Source organism: Mytilus californianus, unplaced genomic scaffold (assembly GCF_021869535.1).
Source record: "Mytilus californianus isolate M0D057914Y unplaced genomic scaffold, xbMytCali1.0.p SCAF_11, whole genome shotgun sequence".
Classification (NCBI taxonomy): domain Eukaryota; kingdom Metazoa; phylum Mollusca; class Bivalvia; order Mytilida; family Mytilidae; genus Mytilus; species Mytilus californianus.
Window position 1 is genome coordinate 31,056,422 of NW_026262593.1, and position 24,651 is coordinate 31,081,072.

The window sequence follows — 24,651 nt, forward strand, 5'->3', positions numbered from 1 at the left end:
GTTTAAACCTGAGGTGTTTTTAATTTGTGTCTTTGATCTTACTTAACAATATAAAAACTGCTAAATTACCAACTTGACATTCTTTTTTTTTTATCATCCAGACATCTAGTCAATTACCAGGCATTTTGGAAATATGTGACTTTAAATATCTGATTGAAAAAAATTGTGCAATTTTTGTTTTTAGGTGTAGGAAGTACTAAAATGTTGTCAATGGTATTCACATGAGTCAGATAGTTTGTATTATAAGCAGTTTTCAATTACATTTGACAGCAGGTACCTGAACAATGGCGCTTAAAATATTTCTGTTATTCGGTCACACAATTGCTCTTGATATTTTTAGCTGAAAATTCAACCAGAAATATTTGTCATATATAATTTTGATGAATGCCATTAAATCTTCGGGATATCTAAATCCTTCTTTTTGCTTTGGTTGATTGTTTATTGGTGTTTAATATGCCACTTATCAGCTTTTTTGACTTTATCATTATGTCCAGTTTTTATTTGCGGAGGATGCAGTAGTACTCAGAGAGAACCACTGACTTTTGTATTTGTTTTGAAGTAACACACCAGTTTGTATTGGATTTTACTCTTAGAATGTTAATGTCATTTAACTGGCATTTAATGATGAAACTAGCAATTATAAAATTAGACAGATGATCAGCAGTTAAGTGTCAAACCCAATAAATCAAACCACATTTTGAAAGTGTCAAAACAATAATTCTTGACCAATTGCATAATTCAGCAAGATTTTTTTTTACATAAGAGAAGTAATTTGGCTGAGAATGTCTTTTATCCTGTTGTGTCACAAGGTTTTATTGGCATGGGAATGTTCTATATGTATTGTGACACAATGGTATTTTATCCTATTTCTTTTTTTTTCAGAGAGTCAAGTTGTATGATGATATAGACCACCAGAATAATAACAGGTATGATATAACATAGTTGTATGACTTTAAAAGTATCAGAAAAGATACATAGGATTTTGTCTTTTTTTTATTCCAATGAAAGTTAGATTGATGCAGTGATCTCAATATTCACAAATGTTTGATTTTTTACAAAGGAAAACAAACGTGACTAACTTATGATCTTTTGGAACAGCAAAATAGTTCATACTTCTAAATTGGAAGAATACAAATGATCATGTTTTACAGAATTTAAACTTCTTTCAACAAAAGTGATGAACTTGATGTAACTAAACATTAAATATAAAAATGATTAATAGTTAAAATTTGACATCATTTGTCTCAAAATTTGGACAATAAAATTAAAATGTAGGTTAGGTTTTAACGATTATGTACCAACATTGCTATGACATAAAATTCATAACAAGTTCATTTCAAAATGATGATGTTTTATTGTCAACCCTGAGGGGGTTGAATATTGTCACGGATTTATATGAAGTTACAAAGATGACGTTAATCATATCTGTTTATTTTGATACTAAATTCAGAAAAATAAAAAAAAAATCTATGTAATATTTGTTTGTGTATGATACAGACTGGTATCTATAAACTTCATGGTCAGCCATGTACTTTTCTTTGTTTTGATTTCTCAAAGACCCAAGTGGCTGATGGACTCATAGTAATCATTAAGTCATAGTCGCAAAAAGATGTGTGCAAGCAGAATATCAAAATCCTTTTTTTCATAACTAAAATGTTTGTGTCGAAAAGAAATTGTCCAAAATTTTTAAAAGAAAAAGTGAAATATCATGCAACTGTCATGTGGCAATTGTGTGACAACACCACTCATGTGGTCCTGTGACATTTGAAATTTAAAAGATGCCATCTATTCTAAATGATAAAACATGGCATATCTTACACATTAAGTTATGTCAAAGACACATTGTTTGCTATACATTACGTAAACTTGAATAAGGGGTGACGTACATTTTAAACTTTGGACTTTTCGTGTTACAGTAGAGACATGTACGGCATGTTTATATCTTGGCACACCAACATGCATTGGAGTTAGCAACTGAGATTTATTGCTAATTTTTTTTATGTTATATATATATACAATAATATCCTCTGGCAAGTAAAAAAGCATTACACCTAATAAATGCTGGAATGCCAAAGTTTGATATGAATTTGGTAGACAGAGGTTGAAGCAGGCTTGTTTTACCAGCTTTTACCGAATTTGGTTGCTTTTTCATTTGGTTATGCAATGTCCTGGCAGACATCACTATTGCAGTCTTATGTTAGCTTTCTGTTTCAATTTTATTGAAAACACTTTCTCTCGAAACTATGCTAAAAGTAATGTTTAATTATTCAATCATAGCTAAGCCTTATGATATGAGTTAAGTTGTTTAAAATTTGAATACAATGGCAGTAGGGTTGGAGTCCCAATTTTTAAAATAAAAAAACCTTAACTTTGATATTCCAGCTTACCCAACTATGTTAAATCTGATTAATCCTTTTTTGAATGAATGAAATAGCAAGTTTACAGAAAAGAATATCTTTTATATTTTAAGGACACATATGTCCTTAAAGCAGTCATCTGACAGAAGACATATCTGCTATAACTAGGTCCAAATAATTGCTATAAAAACACTTACCGGGGTAAGTAAACCTATTAGGAAAGAGTTTTGTGCTGGATTTCTTGTCAGTTAATCGTATCTGTATGGAACAAAATTGACAGTAACCCAACAAAAGTGATTAAGCGTTTACCTCCTCATAGATTTTTAATGGACAACAAATCCTGACAAAATTTGACATGCACCGATTTTTTCCGCTTTGAAAACCAAAAAAAAAACACTCAACCTTGGTTACCATATGGACTATGATAAATAGGTTTTTTAGTATTTTATTATAAAATGAAGGATGCGTGGACATGTTTGTGTTTTTGGACAGATGATATATGTTACACCTAGTACACTGTCCTTGTTTTTGTCACATAAATTATCCATATGTGGTGTAGTAATTATTTACTATTATGCATGCCTCCTTAAAGTTCATCTTAAGGTAAAAGTCATGAATATTTAGTACCTAAATGTATTTTGTCAAGCATAATGTTGTCTAGAAAATAACAATGATTCAAATTTCATTATGTAAAATTTCAAGTTAATGAGAAATGCCTGTGATTAGGGTAGCCCTACATTAATTATCCGTTCTTTATAAATAGTACATTTACCTTAACTTCTTTAGTACAGTATGTTTTTAATGGAGGTCTGAGGTCCCTGACCTTTGTAATATCAAAGATGGACCTTTGATTTTTTATATCCCAAAGTTCAGATGATCTTCAACTCCTGAGAGTAATTTTCACACCTGACCTATAAATTTCCAAAGTGGACCTTTGATTTGTAAATCCTTAAAGTCCTTGACCTTTTACCTCTAAAATCAATTTTGAACCCCTGTTTTACCTAAGTTCATTTGTTTTCACGTTGAGATTTTGTTGCAGATTAAGATTATAAATTCATTGTGAATTAATTGTGATATTATGTATTAATTCATAGCAGGATACATTAAAAACTTAATATTCCAAAATATAGGTCCTTTTTAAATGATCTCATTTAAAAACAGTACACTGACTGGGCTTACAAGGATAAATAGAAGTTTAATTGAATTTTTTTGTTTGGTCTAAAAATTGGTTTGACTTTTGATAGTTTATCTAGATTTATTATGGTTCTTTGTGTTGTTGGTTAATTGCTATCTCATTGATGTATAGTGACCCCACATCCCCTTTTATTCACTGGTAATCATCACCTGGTCATTAAGCCATACCTTTATATCTAAATAAGGTAAATATGTTCTATATGATTGACATATTCATTTAGAATGTCATATAAAATACACTTATAAAACACCTATGTATTGTCTATGATATGTATTTCAATGACAATCACAAAACAATATATGTCAGATAGGCAGTTGTCATGTATATTGATTTATATGCATATAAATAATTGATTTGTATTATATATAAAAGTCCATAAGAATAATATATAAACTGCCTTCTAGTAATCTCATAAAACAAAGATTATCTAATTGTTTTTATACAAAATAATGAAATTGATTCTCTTCGAATATTAATGAAGTTGGTTATTTCTGAACTTTTTGAAAGAAGCTGTCATTGTTTTTTTTTTCAAAAATGTTGGTGAGGTTGAAAGAATTTTTGTAATTTAAATGGATGTTACAATGCCAAAACAAACTTTAAATAGCTTTGATAATATGTATATATAAATAAATGTTGATGCAATGAGATAGCAACCAAACAACCAAAGTATGTTATATCAATCATTTGTTTTACCCAGTCTCAACATTTAAGGAGAAAAATAATTTTGTTTTCATATGCACATTCTCTTGTTATTCTGCTTAAATTATATTGGTTATTTTCCAAGAAACTTTTCTGAGACAATCAAAAGTTATTACTAAGGTCAAATTACGCAAAAGTGACTCCTGGCAGAGCTTGAAACTAACCTCCAGCGCCAACTTTGTTACTCTGGTTTTGAAATTGTACTTCTTAAACAAACCTCCAGAAACGTGCAGTAATGTTGGGGCTAAAATTCAGATACATGCAAATACAGTAAATTCAAGGGAGACAATAATCTTTTGGAATTTAAAAGGGCTTAGATTTGTAATAGAACCTTAGAGTGTTATAAAGAATTGCTTATCTGAGTCAACATGATAAACAGAATACTCCCATATGTATAAAACAATAATTGAACATATCCTATATAGTTTCAACCTAACGCTGTTATTACTTTTCAATGTTAATTTTATTATAATTAGTTTTGAAAGTTGACAAGAAGTAAGGCAGAGGTCTTCCCAATGTTTTACCATAACCTTTTTTTTGTCCTCTGTCACTATTGACATTTGAATAACATTTTGTTTTACAAAAATATGATGCATCAAATCCATAAATGAAAAAGAAAAAAAAGGAAATTTCTAAAGACACTAAGTAAATTTTCTGTACCTCACTAAACTATTTTCTGTGCCTGTGCCACAATAGGAATCTAGTCCGTGCTTGTTTATTTCTATTAATGTATCATTTTAATTGATAATTTGATATTTGTTTAAGGTATTTGGATGTCTCTGTCGAATCTATTTACATCTTTTCTGAAGATTGTGATCTATAGATGTCTATTTTGATAAACTTGTGTTGGTTGGTTGCTGTCTCATTGATATTTAATATACACCTGTTTGTATTTGTAATCAAGAAAGGTACTAACAGCACATTTTAGTACCTTCAAGTTAACTTGGTATTGGTTGAGAACTCAATAAACTAGTTTATCACTGCCACCACATGTGGGTGTGCCACAGTAGGAATCTAGTCTGTGTTTTATTCTTTACATTAAGTGAGAATATTGGGAGTTGTTTAAGGTATTTGGATGTGGCTGTCGAATCCTAATTGCTTCTTGCTTAGAAGATCAAATGGTGACCTTTAGATGTCTTTTTTGATAAACTTGCACTGTTGGGTTGCTGTCACATTTACATTTAATCCACATCTCATTTGATTGAAAATATAGAAAAGTACTGTGTTATATTAAATGTTTGATTTTAATTTTGTGATGATGCTAGCTGATTCATCGAGAAATATTTTGACAGCATTGTATGTATTTACAATAGAATAACTAACAACACAGATGACGCACTACATCCTTGTCTCAAACATTGTCACAACAATCAACTCAAAACATTTCACAGAACCGTCAAAACTTTAAACAAAGGATTGTGTTACACTTGTCTGAATCAGCTCAAACTCTAAACTTTTAATTCCTAATTGTTTACCAGTTTACAGCACCAGGAACCCATAGTAAAAATTACCTTAAACTTAGTCTGAGATTATTTTTATGCCCCTGCTGTAGGTGACAGGGTCATAAAGTGTTACCCTTGTCGTCTGTCCTTCCATCCTTCCATCTTTCCGTCTGTTTGTCTGTCCCATTTTCGTTTGTTTGAGGCTTCAGCGGGGGCATTCGTGTCCTCAGATACACTTTTCTTCTATTTTTGTAAAGTGCTGTGAATAAGGACTTCCCACTACCTAATTTTAAACAAATTTAAGAAGTTTATTAAAATTGTGTCTCAAAAAGAGGCTCTGATAGACTGTTTTACAACTTTTCTCCAGTATATATATATACATGTAGTAATTCTTTAACAAGACCATATTTTAATTGGGAAAGAATTTGTTACTCTATCCTTGATTTTAGTTATCACATTGTCCTTTAGAATGAGATAGAAGTCTCACATGCCATGGTGGAGCAAGGGCTGGTACTTGTTCCTTTGTTTGCTAGTTTTATAAATGTTTGAATTCTTTTGAATTTAGAACAAGGGAGAAAAAGATTAAAACACTCACAGATCTCAAGAATTAAAATTCTAAGTCACCCTCAAGTAAGAATTTGAGTCATCTCCCTTGTCTAAGACAACAAGCCTCACTAAACACAAGAAGCCTCATCTTTGGTTATTGGAATCTTGAAATATTCTTTGGACTTCCTAACAGGAAAACAGACTTATTATTGAGGTATAGGGTTTAACCATCATTTATTGTCAGACACATTTGAAAAATAAAATGTTTAAATAGTTAAGTAAGATCCAAAGAGAAATTAAATTAAAACGGAAATAAAAAATAATATTAATTAAGGAATTTGTTTTCAATTTGGAATGTTGTTTTTTTTTTATCTTTTTCATTGGTATACCTGAAAATTTAATGAATTTCTATGAGATTCTATCAATGATATACCAGTAAAAGAGATAAATTTCTCCAATTGTTTTCTTTTCTCTTTGTGTGTAACTACCTGTCAAATAGTTTGAGACTTTTCTTTTTCAGTGGTATACTTTATATTGTAAAAGAGATAAATTTCTATAAGATTTTTTTTTCTTTTTCAGTGAGATAATAGAAAATGAAGTAAATCTATATGAGATTCCTGTACCTAAAGGAGTTCAGAGTCCACCAAAGGAGAATGATTATGAGGAGACGACAATCATTACCAACTCCACAGAAAAGGAGGAACAGTCTGCCAGTCCTGTCCCTCCACCCCTCCCTCCAAGGAGGGACAGGACATCATCTGATGCCCAGAGTCGGTCTTCGTGTGGTAGTATATTAGAAGATATCAAACCAGGTCTTCCACTTCGACCACAACTAACACCCAAATCTGAGATTTATAAAGGGTCCAATGAAAGACTTGTAGAAGACGATTTTTGTGGTATGAATCTTTCATTTTAATAGAAAATTTATATGAGGACAAGATTTTTTTAAGACAGGGGAACTGGAAGTTCAAGAATATGTGGAATATTAAAAGAAAATGTTCACAAAGTCCACTGTTTATGTAGAATTTTCATATTAGCATGAGTAAATAATTAGTAATAGACATTATCCCTTTTTATGAATCCGCAACACTTGACAAAAGATTTTGGGAGACTTAATTGACATATTGCATCATGCAACAATAACTTTAGCTTTTACAGGGGAGTCAGACATTCTCTATTGTGAAGTAAAATTTTACAATAACATCTGTGATCCAGTATTTGAGGACAAATAGCAAAAGATGTATTTGCACATTTGGTATTTAGCTGAATTTTGTCTCCAAATGACCCTATATATCTGTCTCGGAAAAACCTTCTGAAGTCAAGCAACAATCACTTTTTGATTATGATGTCAAATTTCTTAAATTGTGATGCATATTTTGTGGGAACTTGTGTGACTTTAAGTAATTGTGGACAAATTTGCATACAAGTGTAAATATGTCTATAAGGTGTAAACTGGAGTACCTGAATAATTTTTACACTCAATATGGAATTCTATCCATGTTACTGACCTTTCCTTCATTGGTAACTTTCTCAAATTTTGTTTAGTTATATAACAGAGAAAAAAATATTTTGACAGGAAATATTTCTGTAGTCTTTCACCACAACCGAGACCACAGAACTGTAAAATGATATTTTATATAACTATATTGGATATATCTTGTCAATTTTAATTTATATCTTCTTTGTATTGTTAAAGAAATTATTTAACTTTTTTCATTGTCTGGTGTGTTATGTCAGTTTAAATTATGTGACGTTAAAAAAACAGACCACATGTGATAGATATGCATATAATCTGAGATACCTTGTGTTTTCATATATAATGTTTCATTCAGAAATTACCAGAAAAACATGAAAAAGAAAAAAGATCAAATTTATTACAAATACAAAATTTTGTTGGTTTTATCCATTCTCATTTTTTGTTCACTGACATATTGGAATTATGATAAATTGTTTAAAGATTTGATCACGTTTTCTTATGCTGAATAATTGACTTGACCTTCATACACTGACAATTGGTTTCAATCTGTTTTGATAAAGTTTTATAAATTAGCATAAAATAAACATTAAAACAGAAAAAAAACATTGACAAATTGTTTAAAAATAACAATATTGAATAGACATGTAAAACCCAAAATCAATGAGTACATTAAAAAGATGACTTGTATGCAAATTGGCAAAACTACGGAAGTATTTTTTTTAAAGAATAGAATATCAGAATTGTTTTTGTCTGTTTAAATGACAAATAACTGGTATTGTTATTGTTAAAGGTTCTGTCTGATGATAAGACTGTTAGTAATTTCCTGTCCATTAGAAACAATAGCCAGAACAGAAACAAGATATGTTTTTATAGTACAACCTCTGTATTGTCCGAGAACACACATAATTTGTAGTTCATTTCTTTAGAACTGGTGCTTTCCCAATAAGATTTTTACAGTGAATTGTACTACTTATAGGACAATTATATGTTAAGAGTATCTTGAATTCAGTTTGACAGCCTCTGAGACATACCCATTTTGGACCTTTTTTTTTTAACTTGACCATATCACTATTTACCTTAGAATCAGTGGTAGCAAAACTAATTAAAATTCCGATACTTGACGTTTTTTCTTTAAAGAAGCTTGAAGGACAAATAAATGAAAACTGCTTGCTTTTCATACTTGGAGCAAATATATGAAAGAATTTGTGAACTATATTATAATAATATAATAATAACAATTCTTTATTTAAAGAGGGTTACACAGTTAGCTACAAAACTAATTTTCCCTGAGGCCCTCAAATATTGACAGGACTAATTTCCTTTTGTTGAGAGGGTGTGTAATTCTGGCTGATGACCAGTGGGTTAGGTTACCAGATTTTGTTTGATCCAGTAAATATTGTAATGAATGATAAACCATTGTGTTTTTGATCACTAGATCAGGTTACAGATCAGTCTGATGAATAATTATTGGTTTTAAAGGGTGCGTTTGACCATTAGGTCAGATTGTATTTTCTGTTTGATCTCAGTCAAAGAACTTGTAATTGGGCTGTTGACCCTATTGATTTATAGACTGCTATTTGATTTAAACTTGGTTATGTTAACCTAACCTTATAATGAGACAGTTTGAGTAAGTTATTTTCTTTTAAAATAAAAGTTTAATATAATCTCTTTAGTTTAAAAACATTCAATTGATTTTACCTCAATTTATAATTTAATAAAGGCAAGTTTAACCTTGATTATATAACTTTGTTAAGGTAGACAAAAGACCATTTGTTTTTACGTGTAGCATAACATACAAATGTAATACAAACAATTAAATACAAACAATTAAATACGAACAATTAAATGCGCAATTGAAGATGAGCATAAATACCATAAACAATTTGCTATAAAAATCACACATATTTCAATAGGAAATTAATTAAAACTGTCAAGGATCTCATTAATCATTGAATATTTATATAACCTCAGTCAGTTAAATGGTTTATAAGGATAATTTCTCAATTTGTTTAAATTTCATAAATAATTTAGTAGGCTCCAGTAACTAAGTAAATCTAATGGTGTGTTTAAATTAACCAAGGCGGTTATATTAGAAATAGAACTAGAAATATATATTTCTAATATACATGTAAGTCTAAATTGAAAACAACGTGTCAAACCTATGATTGCGTTGAATAAAAACCGCAATTTTAAACGTGTGCATTCAAAACAAATTTCTTGGTAAGGGGGTCTAAATACAGCACAAACAACATTTTCCAAAAGACCAAAAAAGTGACAAAGTATATTTTAACAAAACACATTTGAATAGCAGGTCGAACAACGGCAGTCAGCAGGGTTTAAGAACATCCGTTGTTTGACCTGCTAGCCAAATGCGTTTTGTTCTAATATACATGATATATACCCCCAAGTTTAACATAGGCGTTACTATGTTGAGATTTTTTTTTTGTGAAGGTGTGAACATCTGAGCCTTGTGACTCCTGTTCTCAGAAAGGGCCATCAAATGTCTCAGCAAGGTTCAGTAAAAATAAAAGTAACATAAAACATGTCAATGAGACTGCTACCAATCATCACAAGGTTTCAAATGATGGACATTCAAGGATCTACTAATAGCATGTTAAAAAGGTCATTTAATACCCAAACCTTTAATTAAACCCTAAGTTGACCGGGATCTTGACAATATTAAAATTGAATCAATAGAAGATTTTTTTCATTTCTTGTTTTGATTTACAATAACAAATATTTAGTACTTTTGCCTTACTTTTAGTTTAAAAGCTTGACATCATGCAGTGTTTTATATAAGGGACTTTCCCTTTTTAAGCATAAATAAGAACATATAAACAGATGTCATTAATAATTAATAAGGATATTTGTTTTACATTTCCCCTTATGATATTTATGTAAATAATTGTTTTTGTATTGAATTTAATTATCATTATATAATGAACTATCATTTTACACCTTTCTGTTTTGACTTTTTGTCATATTTCAAACATTCATCGATTTGACATATATTTAGTCTTTTAGTAGTCAATGTAATCTAAAGAACTAGGGGATCTCTCCTTATATAAATAGAAACCTTTATAAATATAAAAAACATAATATTAGGAAAGAAATATTTACCTTTTGACTGCAGATTTGTAATTGAAAATTAAATGAAAAAAAAAAATAATAACTTCCGAATAAAATAGCTTAATGAAAACAAAGTCTATTTTTATTGTTCCTTTGTCATTTGAATTTCTCTAGTCGAGGAATAAAACGAGTAAATATGGTAAATATGGATATAATAAGATATGGGATAGGAATAAGACAAGTAAATATGGATATAATAAGCTATGGGATCAGAATAAGACAAGTAAATATGGATATAATAAGCTATGGGATCAGTGAGATAGAGTTAAAAACTTCAAACACCATAAAAGGAAAATAGATGTTAATAGGTTCTTCAAACAACATACAAATGTCTTTAGTATTTATCAAGCTCAAATTTGTTTAGAGGCTGGAAAAGTTATGAATAGTTTATCACAGACTACTGAAATCTTCTTTTTAACAAAAATCTGTCAAAGGACAATAATACAATGATGTAGAAAAACCAACCAGATTATTGACTTGGTAAATTCATAAAAAAAATACATATTGGGAATAAACGAGTTTATTACACACAACAATCAAATACACATGTAGTTTTTTGTGTAAGATGACTATAAACTAATGGTATCTTGTTATTATCAATAGTAATATGACCACATTCCATATACTTATTTATTTATAAAATTGGGAAATTTTCAAGGTGAATATTCTTTGTCTTATCTAGTGATTTAACAAAAAAATATGTTTTAAGAAAATATTAGCAATGTACTAAATTTTTCTTTCACCAAATTATTTGCTAAAGGTGTGTAGTTTAGATGAAAAGATCTATTGGACAAAATGAAAAATAGTATTACAATTTATTAGCCTTTTCAATTTTTTTTGGTCTTTGTAGTTGCCTATATACATGTAATCCTTAGTTTTTATGCATGATTTTTTATAATTTCTGCATATTATTATATTATTAATTTCTTCAGATGATTTAGATGGGACATCTTATGAATCTTATACTGAAGAAGAAGCTGCGAAATTCAATGTTCAATTACCAAAGTAAGTTGTGTGTTCTAAGGGAAATAACTCTAATTCTCAAGATTAATTTTATTATGAATGTGTGAAGATCAAAATGAATTGGCTAGTTAATCATTACTTTTTTGTTAGCTCAAAATAAATTATATTTATTAGATATTTCATTAACATAAATGCTTTTTTTACATGTAAATTTTACCAGATTTGAAAAATATTCTTAAACTACATCTAACTGCAAAATACTTTTTTTCAGGCCAGTCAAGAAATCCAGTAAACACAAAAAGTTATCCAAATCTCGTTCATCCAAAGAATGGGACTTAAATGTGCCTTTAAGATGTTTAGATGAATTGACTCTGTCAGGAGAGCTCTTGTTCAAAGGGAAGTTATCATGGACAAGGAAAACATGTGCCTTATCGGAAGGACGATTAGTGTGTTACAAACCTGATAAATGTGATTCCAAACCTGCCTTAGTGATACAGTTGACTGGATATAAAAGTGCTTTCTCAGAAAAAGACAGTCGCAAAGGATTTGATATAAAACTCACTCACCCTTCACTTGAACTTCATGTATTTTCCGTGGAATTTAAAGAATGGGCTTCTTTATGGTGTGATGTAAGTATACATGAAAAAAATTCCTTCAATTTTCTTTATAAGCTTTAATATAAAAATAAGAAGATGTGGTATAATTGCCAATGAGACAACTCTCTTCCAGAGACCAAATGACATAGAAGTTAACAACTATAGGTTACTGTACGGCCTTCAACAATGAGCAAAACTCATACCGCATAGTCAGCTATAAAAGGCCCTGAAATGACAAATGTCTATCTCACGTATATTGTTTTGCTTTATATATTATAATGAGCTATCCCATTTGCATTCATCATTATTGATATACATTCTTTCGTCCACATCTGAAATATTTGCCATTGACACAAAATTCACCAAATAACAAAAAACATCAAGATTTGACTTAAGACAACTGCAATTGAATTTGGTGACTTCAGATAGGCACTGACACTAAAATATGAATAAAAAGTAAAAGAACAAAAATACCAAACTCCAATTAAAAATTCAGAATGGAAAGTCCTTTATCAAATAGCATAATCAAAAGCTCAAGCACATCAAAAGAATGGAAAACATTAGGGTATTAGACAATAATTGTATGTTCAGTTGTTGCCTTGTAACCTTAATTGATTGTTTTTATATTTTCAGTATATCAATGCAATGGCTGAAGGTGGACCACCACCTGGACAATACTATCATCTTGCCAGAAGTTCTACATTTGCTGGAGTAGACAGCAGTCAGATTTATGGTAGCAAGGTTTGTAATTTGTACAGTTTTATTGTTTTTATAGCTGTTTACTTGTTGAACTTGAATTTAAGGGTTTATACACAGGTATTCTAAAAAACAAATACTGTAAATTCAGAAATTTTTGTGTGCATTTATTATTGCGATTTTTAAAGAATGAACAAAAATACGATTTTAATTATTGCGATTTTAGGAAAAGCTACACAAAACTATATGTACAAGATATCAGAATGCGAGTTCTTATTATTGCGATACTCAAGGAGTCGCATTATTCACAATAATAGAAACCTCGCAACAATTTCTGAATTTACAGTAGTTCACTGAAAAAATGTGCTTTGGTAGTGCAACACATACTTGAACAACTTTAAGCTGATCTCTTATATTTGAAAATGAAGTTCACATTGCCAAAATTTCGTATATTTAATAATGTATGGTGTGAAACTTTTATAACTGGTTTATTTTTTGCTAATTTCTAGATTAAGACAAAATCTGAAAGAAAATATCCCGTTTGTGTAAATTTGATGATGAACAGGTACAGGAACACAAAAAATCTGAAGATAAAACCTGGCAAACAGGTTTTGACCTTAGAAATCATGAAATTTAAACTCCACAAGAATATTCCACTCCACAGTAATTCTAATGTTTGTTATTTCTTTTATTTTTTATTTTGACAGGCTGATCTGAAGATGTCTCAATCCCAAGGATCTCTAACCAGTTGTGATGGTTCAGACCAAGATTTTGTGAGATCAAACAGTTTCAATAGTAAGTTTCTCAGTGTGTATTTTTAAATGGTGTAAAATAAAACAAAATGATATTCAATGACAGATAGAAAAAAAAAATTACCCAAAACTGTTAATTAAACAAAAAGGTATCTATACTTTGAATCAGGAAATAAAACAACTAGCAACCAATCAATTTAGAAAGAAGACAGTTAACAGTTGTAAATGGAGATTAATTAGGTAAAGTTGACTGAAGGAAGTATAACTTAAGGATGTTCGATACTCTGTTTCAAAATAACAAGCTTTTTAAAAGACTGTTATAAATTGATAGTATATAAATAAAGGATCTAAAAAAGCAGAAAAAAAATGAAGGGTCCGTGTGCTTGTTTTTTTTCGAGATATAAGCTATTGAAAATTTTGGCGGGAAATCATTCTTTCTAGATTTTTCATACATTTAACATTGGCACCTTTTTTCTTTCAAAAACTTTGAAAAAGTAACAAGGATTTTATAAGATTTTCAAAGACGGCATTTTAAACTATATGTAATAAAATTATGAAAAGAAAAGTAGGGTTTAGTGGGCAAAATTTTTAATGGCACTACATGGATAAAACCAAAGGATTTCGAAAATCTGGCAAAAATTCAAAAACAAGAGGATCGAACATCCTTAAAGAATTCCAAAATGTCATGGACAGAAGAGATTCAGGGAAGTATAAACTTACAGATTAACCCTCTAGGGGAAACATAACAAATTTGCTGAGTTCTAGTGATTAGTCTTCATTGGGAGGTTAGTTGACAGCCAGGCAAAAAATTATTAAATAATTCACATTTTGAAAATGGAGTATTTGCTACAAAGCTAAGATATGATAAAAAGTATAAGCTAGGTGTGGAAAAACATTTATTTGCCACAGAAAAAAAAAACTGTATTTTTTGCTCTTATTAATTTTAAACCAGTACCTTATTATTTACCGATAATATATTTTATTTTCAGAACCAAAAGTTTCCAGAATGGGTTCCTTTGCATTCCGTGCCTCACAGTTTTTCGAGTCCATAGGTAAAAAGTCTGGCAGAAAGTTATCTTCAGTATCAAGTTTAAACAATCTACGGGAAAGTTCTGGTACATCATCTCCTCTAGGATCTCCCTGTACACCAGTAACAACTCCAGACACACCTGTGTTTTTACCTGACTGTTTGCCTGAAATCCCAGCTCTACCATCAGTTAGACCTATAACACATTCAGGTAAATTATAAAGCTGTTTGTTTTTTATTATTGAAATTCAGATTCATGGCTCTTATCATCTCTCTAATATATATGAAACTACAAAATAACTCAGCTTATATTGTCAGCAATGCTGTCATGGTTAATATTTTGAGTTGTCTCCCCTTTTGTTGTGGAGATGCATAATACAACTTAAGTGACATTCCACTTAAAAGCTGCCTTAATCTTGACAGATGTCTAAAAGTAGTACTAAATTGATCCATAGCTGCTAGTAATTTGTATAACAGGACCATAGAGAAAGTAGTGACTGCTTACAGAACATCAAAATCTTTGGTTGAAATGTGGGACACGTGCAATTTTAAAGCTACACAGGTTGTAAAATGGTCAACTTTTTGGCTGCAATATTTGAAATTGAATTATTTTTCTTATTTGTAAATGAATTGATAAAAAAGGAGCTATTTTTACTGTAAAGAAGTAAATTTTACTTAAGGAGAATTATACTAAGCATTGCCATTCTGGGAAAATTTGTTTTGATTTTTAGACTTTTAAAAAATTCCCATATTTAACATTAGAGTGGACAGGATGCCAATTTAGTGGAAGTTCACCAGCAGTCAAAAGTATCTGGAAGGGAAGACACATAGGTGTCCTCTATTAAAAAGTTAATGGAAATGGCTAAGTCCATTAAGAAAAAAACTTTTGTATTACTTTAAACTGTCATGCATTTTAATTCATATTGTGTATCTTTCATATAACTTTTATATCACTAGCCTGTCAACACTGAGGTTGTGAGTTCGAATCCCGCACAGGGCAGGTGCACTCGACTTCAATCTTAATTCACTAGGATTGTCAGTTTTCCTACTGAAGGTCGTGGTTCTCTCCAGGCACTTAGGCTTCATTCACCAATAAAAACTGACTGCCATGAAATAGCACAATAGTGTTGAAAGTGGTGTTAAACACCAGTCAATCAATCATATAACTTTTACAAATAAACTCTAATTATGTTTTAATATGTATGGAAGATGATGAATTTAACAATTAAAATTGAGTCTGTGACAATTTATTTTATTTTCTTGTTTATAAATAGGTTGTAAAATAAATTTAGGACTGATTGTACATTCATATAAATGATGTTAGTCATTTTGATTGTCATCAATATACTTGATAAACGTTTTATTTGTTTTCTACTATTTCAGGGTATTTATGTATCTATAGTAACTTCAACAAAAGAAAGTGGGGGAAACGATGGTGTCTTGTCCGTGATAACACATTTGAATGTTACAAAAATGAGACTAGTGGTGTTTGTGAATTGGACTTTTTATTACGATATTGTAAATTACGGAGGGCAATGGTAGAAACAAAAAGTGAACTTGGCTTAATGCTGGTAGAGAAAGCTGGAGAAAAGATAACGATTGAGGTATGATTCCAAAAGCAGAGTTGACATAATTGTAAAATGTTAGATAGCAGGTGCACAACTTTGTCATGTAGAAGGATCTGTGTAAGTTAGGTCAAATTCTGTAAACACTTTTTAAGGATGTTCACTACTCTGTTTCAGAATAACAACCTTATAAAATGATAGTATTTGAATAAAGAAACTAAAAAAGCAGAAAAAAACTGAAGGGTCCGTGTGCTTGTTTTCGAGATATAAGCCATTGAAAATATGGCGGGAAATGATTCTCTCTAGATTTTTCATACTTTTAACATTGTCTGCTTTTCTCTTTTAAAACTATGAAAGAATAACAAGGAATTTATAAGATTTTCAAATATGACTTTTAAAACTATATGTAATAAAATTATAAATAGAAAAGTAGGGGTTAGTGGACAATTTTTTAATGGCAAAACATGGATAAAACCAGAGGATTCTGAAAATCTGGTAAAAATTCAAAAACAAGAGGAGCGAACATCCTTGAAGGATTTGTGGATAAACATTAAGGTGTGAAGTGGACATAAGATGACATAAGTGATCTCTATGTGTTTACTTTAGTTTTTCTGTCAAGGGACACAAAAAATGCAACAGGTACCTATCAAAACAAGTTTAAGAGATAAAATCATTAAAAAAAAACATTGCAAGTCATGTTAATTATTTATATATTTGTAGCCACTCAGTAGGGAGGAAATGTTTGGATGGTTACGAGTTCTGATGAGAGAGACATCAACAGAGGAGGTTCCCCAAGGTCTGGAGGAATTCTGGATAGAAGAAGAATCTCCATATCATGATATAAATCCAACAGACCTATCCTCTCCAACATCAGATGCTGGTGGTTATTCTTCTATTAAAGATGTAAGTATATGTTTTAGGGAGATGACAAATATTATTGTCTCCATTTTACTTATAGTAGTTTAATAATTTGTAATTTGCATCAGAACATTTTTAAAGCCTCGTGAGAGCAGACTTCAAAATGAAAATAGAATCAAATTAAAAAGCAGCTTATTTGTCTTTGATAAAATGAGTTGTTTCTTTAGGTCAGTGGAATAAGTACACAAAGTAAGATTTAAAATGGAGATAAATGAGTAGTAGTTAATATAATTTTGATTCGGCAGCAAATGTATTATTGCTGGAAATAAATAATCTATCTTTGTATACAATGATACATGTCAAATGCAGTTCTGATCTGTCGCCAAAAACATTGATTAAAATGAAATCTAATATTTTCCCTTACATTTACTACAAACAATCATTATTAAAATGTGGAATTCGTTTCTTTCATATTTATCAAGAAAATTATCATTAATCAAAAATGCATGTTGAAATATTCAACAAACTTCATTTTATGTTCATTGATGAAAAGTTCCTATTTATTAGATACATGCAATGACTTCAGAAAAAATGAAGAAGAAAATTAAAATTTTGATTTAAATGAATGTACTTGATGTATATATATAATACACATACAATTTTGGTTAATACTGTCTATATTCAAGAATTATATGTCATCTTAATTTCCAGGGTACGGTAGCCTCTGAAATAACATCTGATAAAAAGAGGGGTCATTCTTGCTCATGCCTGGAAAACTCTATATACAATTATACTTCAGTGCTTACTGCTGAAGAAAATAAACTTTTCCAACTTGTGAGAGAAGACCTTTTTGTCAATATGGTGTTGTAACTGAAGGCCAAACTGTTATTAAACAAGCCAAAAATCTAAACTGATTGGTAAAATTTTGTCCTTTTTTCTGTAATCTAGCTTATCTCAAGCTTTGTCTTATACCTACCTCAAACTTTTACTGTAACATTCACACTTGTAACTTTATTGCGTTTGCATTGTATCTTTCTTTTTTGTTTTACATGTAAATAGGATGACATAGAAATAAATTTTATAATTGCATTTAATATATAGAATACTCAGCTTCCAAACAGAGCTTTTATCCATTCCTGACAGTAGTTTCAATAAAACTTTTATGATTAAGCTCAAACAGAAAATTATAACTAATTAATTTATTTTTTTAGATATAATTTATTGATATGTAAATACCAGAACACCTAAAATTACAAAAAGCAGCAATCAATTCTTTTTAAATGAGAACACGTTTATTCAAATAAAGTTCTTTGCTAGATTAATCTTTTAGTTGCACCATTGAACAGACTTATACAGTGTTAACTTTTATTGGTTCAAAATTAGCCTGCACCAACTTATAATCAGTCTATATCAGTCTAGACAATAGTCATATCATATTTGATTAATTTAATTTTTAACATTAAGTTATTGTCTTAAAATTTGACAGTAAAATATAATATGGTAAAAATACAACCATCACATTTAGAGTGAAGGCTTTCCAGAAATATTTAAAATATTTTTAAAAAATTTGTTTGTTTTGAGTTTAATCCATTTTACAAAATATTTAGATTTTATACATCCACATTTGTATGCTTGAAATATTCCTGAAGATTGTCACAATGTTGAGCAAAGCTAAAAATAAAACTTTACACATGATTTTCTCGAATTTAAGCAATAAAAATACTAAAAAAACTAATCCAGACATTTTTGTCACAAAGAGAATTTATTTGTTTTAACATGATATCTAGTGAATGTAACAATTTATTTTACAGCATTTTAACATTATGAAACATAAATGCTCTGAAGAGGAAAATGAAGACTCTGCTCTGGATATTACTGCAAACACTACATTGATATCTGACAATCAAATCCCTGTAGATCAAAGTGAATCGGATAAATCTAAAATACAAGGGGAAGTTACTGGAGATTTATACTCACAAGTCAGGAGGAAAAGTTCTGAATCAGCCAATGGGGAATCTCTAACTAGTGATCATAGGATATCAGATAATGTGTTTTTGTTTGATGAACAGGATACCAATCACTTAAGACAGGGAGATAACTCTGAGGATGGGGGTATGTTTGCTGAAATCCTCAATAAAATCAATAACCATTTTAGCAGAGAAAACTCTTTAGTTTCAGAAGAATTTAATGTACAGAGTGATACTGCTTATAATAGTGCTGTATGTTCTGAAAACAGTTCATTAGAACGAAAACCTCACCAAGATGTACATTCCGTTAGTGACAATTTGGACACATTAAGTCAGGGGACTGATATCCAAGTCAGTCCTCTAGAGGAGTTCTCTCCCATCATACATACTGCTGACCATCACAATGATGGCTATGAAAACCATATCAATGCAAAATGTATAAATGACCAATCCACTGTTTCAACTCAAAGTTTTAACCAATCATCAAGGACCAATTTTGAAATTACCAATACTATAATTGACCAATCAAATATTTCTGTTCAGACTTTTAGCCAAACAGAAACTACAACTATTTTTGAAAGGACCAATGAAACAATTCAGACTCATCTAACCGTTGATTCTAAGTCAGTATCAAGGGACCAGTGTGACAGTGCTATATTTGAATCTGAATCTATTTTAGAAGATCTAGATGGTAACCCAAAAGCTCTTCTACGTAAGATAGAACAACTAAGAACTCATTTAGTTGAACTTAAGAAAACCAGGTATGTTTTTATGAACAAACAGAATTTATTTAACAAATCTAGAAAAGAAGTGTTAAAAAGTATTAGCAGATGTTAAAATTGATGTAATACAAGTTTTTCATTAAATTTCACAAAACTTTTCAGTGTGGATCGTTATTATACAAAAGAATAATGCAAATGATCAAATTTGTTCTAAATGAAACTTGATAATCCAGGGACTTGTTCAAATGATATTTCTAAAAGTTCTTTAAAATGGTTTTTTTGTAAATTTTCAAGAATTTTTTTTAACTAGGAACTTATTTTTAGCTGATCAGTGTTGATAAAATAGAAACTCAAACCACAAGTAGAAGATTTTCTGCTGCTGCAATACATTTAAATTGCATCTTCCCAAAGGTATTATTCAGGATTTTCTTAGGGTTTATTTTCTTTTTCGCCACCTCTTTTGCCAAAACAACATATTTTTCGAAATTTTTTTTTTTTTTTTTTTCACCAATTAACATAAACATATTTTTTTTTAAAATATTCCTTCTTCCTAACCAAAAAAAATGAATTTGAAGCATTGTTGTCTTATCTATTATAATTCTACATTTTTATTTTTTAATCTACCTTGTAATAAATAAACACTCAAAAATAACAAACATTTACTTGTTTAAAGATACTGTAAAATTTTTCTTACTATTAAATAATTTCTACATAACAACGGTTTTCCTTTCCTGACCATCGTTAAAAGAAAAATTGAGACGTATTACAATGCTTCAAACATGTGCGTCGCTAAAACGGTTGTGAAGTATCAACTTCAAAACAATTCTTTCTATCAAAGTTGTAAAAAAATCCTTTAGGTGACATGTGACCCATTTAACTACACAATTACATTAAACAATACAATCAACACCTTTATTAATTAGTCCATTATTGCTGAAAGCTATAAAAAGCTATCAGATGATTATTGATTTTCTTTCAAAATTGTAACGCATGACAAGTTCAAGTTAAAATCCCAGTTTTGTCTGATCAGGGAAAACGTGGGAGAAACATGAAAAAAATATACAAAATGGAGGAAATTGAACCGTTACATTTCATTCGCCAATAATGAATTAATCGCCACAATTTTAATTTCCATCAAAATGCGAAAATGGCGACTGCCAGCGGAAACCTGTATTATTTACCTATTACAGCCTATAATGAGTAAAACTAATATAAACCAAGAAGAGAGAAACAAATGCAAAAAATGTTGCTCAGGATATCAAAGTTCATTTTTGAAAGAAAAAAGTTACCGGTAAAATAGAAAAATATATTGTTTTTTTTTTTGCAGGATCTCTGTAAGAAACCAGAAAGAGCAGGCTGTGAAAGATTTGGACAGGAATTATCTGGAAGAGGAATATGACAGACTGGATGAAGAATGCCGGACAATTACAGACGAAATATCATTGTTAGAAGAACGGTTATCATTACATGAGGGTTATGATAATTGTTAAATGTATCCAATCAGAACAGGATTTCAAGAACTGAAAAGTGTATTCCTGCATTTGATGCAATATACATTTGTATATGTCAATTCCATAAAATGTATGTGTCAAAATTTTTCAGATTTTTATTTTGCAATCTCATACTTGTTCAGACCTTTTAAAAAAGGATGGCTAAAATGAATGCTTAATGGTTTTACATTATATTCAAGCATCTCTGTTACAATTGATAGTTTATAGCAAGTCATAATATTTATCATTGAATCTCATGGGACCATTTATACTTTATTTGCAATATGTACATATGGCACTCGTTAGTTGAAAGCAAAAAAAGCACTTTTTCATATGTTGTTTTTACACTCAGTTTTCTCAGCTTGGCAATTCTATATTAAACCATGTAAAAAAAATGAATAGACAACTTCAACTTTCAATAACTTAATACTATTAGGGATGTATATACTTTGTTGTCTGTGATGATCAAAATAGGTAACTCAAATGTCCAGGAGAAAGGATTTTTATTTTATAAAATTAATTTTCCTAAAAAAAAATTGTCATTCTATTTCTAACTCTAAATTTACCACTGATTGTAATTAAACATGATTATTAACAGTGTAAAGCTTTGTTCTTGAACTCATTTTAGTAGAACAATGTGTAAAGAAAGTATTTCTTAAATGACATTTATATACATCCTCTTACTATTCTGACTGGTTTCTGTCATGTGACAGTGTCAGATAATTGTATTTTTAAACTTTTGTAGTGCTCTGTTGTGATATTGATACTTTTTGGGGGGGAATGTAGAGTGCTGTGTTGTGATATAACTTGGTCAATGATATTTTTTAGATCTCTTTATTTGTAAATAGCGTGTTATAAAATCAAAATGTTTTTATTGTTAACGTTCATATCATACATTTTATTTGTTTTATACTGTAGAATTGTATATTGTTTTTGTTTTTACATGTTGACCTCAAAGGTACAATGTAGGTCATATATACCTACTTACAGCTGAGCTGTTTTATAAATAGCAAAGTTATCATTGATATGTATACAAGTATTGGATTGTATTTACAATATATAATGTTCAATACTGATATTTATGTCAGTCTATATCTACAGTTAAGGGACTCTTCCACTCTTTACATATTTCCACCTAAAATTATTTTTCTGATCAGATTTTACATGAAACATACACCAGTATGTGCGAACTGAAAGCAGCAATAACCACATATCATAATGTACACATTGTTATCTAAACCACAAATATTGAAAAACAACAAACCAAAAGACAATTGAAGTAACATTTTCTACTAAACCATAAACTACATCAACAAAAGAAAATTAGATAAACTTGACTTTATACAGACATATCATCATAAGCGGAATTATAAAGAACTAAGGCAAATGTTTCTGTATTTATAATCTGTTCTAGATATTATATTTTTTTTACTTTTCATTCAGTTCATTGAAATGAAAATTTATTAAGCAATTTGCTTGAAATATTGAATTATTTTTACCATTTAATTGAGATGGTTTACCAGATTGTTTGTCCACTTGAAAATATTTCTCAAATATCAATTTGAAAACTTCTTAGAAGTTTTTCACATCTTATGAAATTAATCCAGATTTTATACAAATTTATCAAAATATTGATTTTATTTTTCATTATAATAACCAGAAACTGGACACTGTTAGCAGCAAGAGTTGTTATTTTGTTTTAATTATCAAAATGTTTCTGTCATCTAAATAAACCAATGGTACAAATACTGGTAAGGGAGATAATTAATACTGCTGACATGGGAGATAACTCATAATTATTATAGTACTCCAGTGTTTTTATTATTATTGCAATTTTTTTCATATTGTGTGTATCAGAAATATATTTTTATAAACATATCAGAAGCATTTATAATCAAATGGTAAATTGTTCACATTCAACTAATTTTATTTCCATGCCTATGACCTTGTAAAATCTGAGACCATCAGAATTTTATAGGTTCTTAGTCTTTTGGGATGAAAATTTGTGATTTTTTGGTTTACAACTGTTAAAACATATCATATTTTATAGTGTAAAAAATTTGACATAGTCAAAATGTATTTAAGATTATCAGAGTATGCAAATTAAGTTTGTCTTTATCAACAGCTTTCAGATACTATGTCTGGTTCAAAAGTTAACAGTTTTTCATTAGTGCCACCATTACAGGGGAGATAATATGAAAGTTGAGCTTTCCTTTCTAAATTTTTCAAGTTTTATCTTTAACAGTATCACGAATGTATTATTGTTACTAAAAATATGATTTTAGTTATGAAAATTATTGAGGAGAATGAAACAATCATTGTGTATATTTTCCATGTGCTATTTTAATTTGCAATTAAATACAATTGGTTTGTAAAAAATTTGTTAACACTATAAGATATGTAAACGTGGTATATTTAGATTCCCAGTGATGAAATTGAATGGTTGAACTATTTGTGAAATTGTTACAAAAAAGGATCAAGTGAAAAACAGGAATCTATGAAATTATTTTATATGTCCATAAGAGTGGATGATTCTTTATCTTTTAAAGCTTTAAGGATTAGAGATCCAGTTTTGCTTTTCATTTGACATTAAAATGCCAAACTATTTTTTTGTTTTCTGTTGTTACTTAGTGAATTACAAATTAAGAGGTAAAAGGGGGTTGAACGATACCAAAGGGATATTCAAACTCATTAGTTGAAAGCAATCTGATGATGCCATGACAAAAAAAGAAAATGACGAAAAGAAAAACCACAGAACACGAAACACAAAATCTAAAAACGGAGCAAAACGAAGCCCACCAAAAACTGGGTGTGATTTCAGGTGCTACCGAAGGGTAAGCAGATCCTGCTCCAAATATGGCACCAGTCATATTGCTCATGTAAGTATAAATCTAGTGATAAGTCTAATTTGATAGGTCACTTTTGAGGAGAAGAAGATTGGATTGTGGTTACAACATATCCGTCGTCATCTGTGAAATAGATATTCCATAACAACCAACCAACTTGTGATAGTGTCTGTAAAATTTTTGAAGGGATGATTTCAACTTCATCACTTGGAACTTGCTTCCTTGTAAGCAGCAACCCTCTATCAAGGAAATCATGATAAGAACTCTTGAATATCGTATCAACTGGGATATACCTACTCTATATGTAAGTGCTTCTGGAATGTT

General features: G+C 29.8%; 1 protein-coding gene across 2 annotated transcripts in view; it reads left to right on the forward strand.

The window, feature by feature from the left end:
- Positions 1 to 24,088, forward strand: part of LOC127719885 (uncharacterized) — a 62,438-nt gene extending 38,350 nt beyond the window's left edge. For both annotated transcript variants that reach the window (XM_052226239.1, XM_052226238.1), the window contains exons 4-14: positions 883 to 926; positions 6,819 to 7,135; positions 11,778 to 11,850; positions 12,080 to 12,437; positions 13,038 to 13,145; positions 13,808 to 13,895; positions 14,842 to 15,090; positions 16,263 to 16,483; positions 17,165 to 17,347; positions 19,114 to 20,030; positions 21,319 to 24,088. In XM_052226239.1, coding sequence (XP_052082199.1) covers positions 883 to 926; positions 6,819 to 7,135; positions 11,778 to 11,850; positions 12,080 to 12,437; positions 13,038 to 13,145; positions 13,808 to 13,895; positions 14,842 to 15,090; positions 16,263 to 16,483; positions 17,165 to 17,347; positions 19,114 to 20,030; positions 21,319 to 21,481 — 2,721 coding nt within the window. In that variant the 3' untranslated portion in view covers positions 21,482 to 24,088. The remainder of the gene's footprint in view (positions 1 to 882; positions 927 to 6,818; positions 7,136 to 11,777; positions 11,851 to 12,079; positions 12,438 to 13,037; positions 13,146 to 13,807; positions 13,896 to 14,841; positions 15,091 to 16,262; positions 16,484 to 17,164; positions 17,348 to 19,113; positions 20,031 to 21,318) is intronic.
- Positions 24,089 to 24,651: the final 563 nt, after the last annotated feature.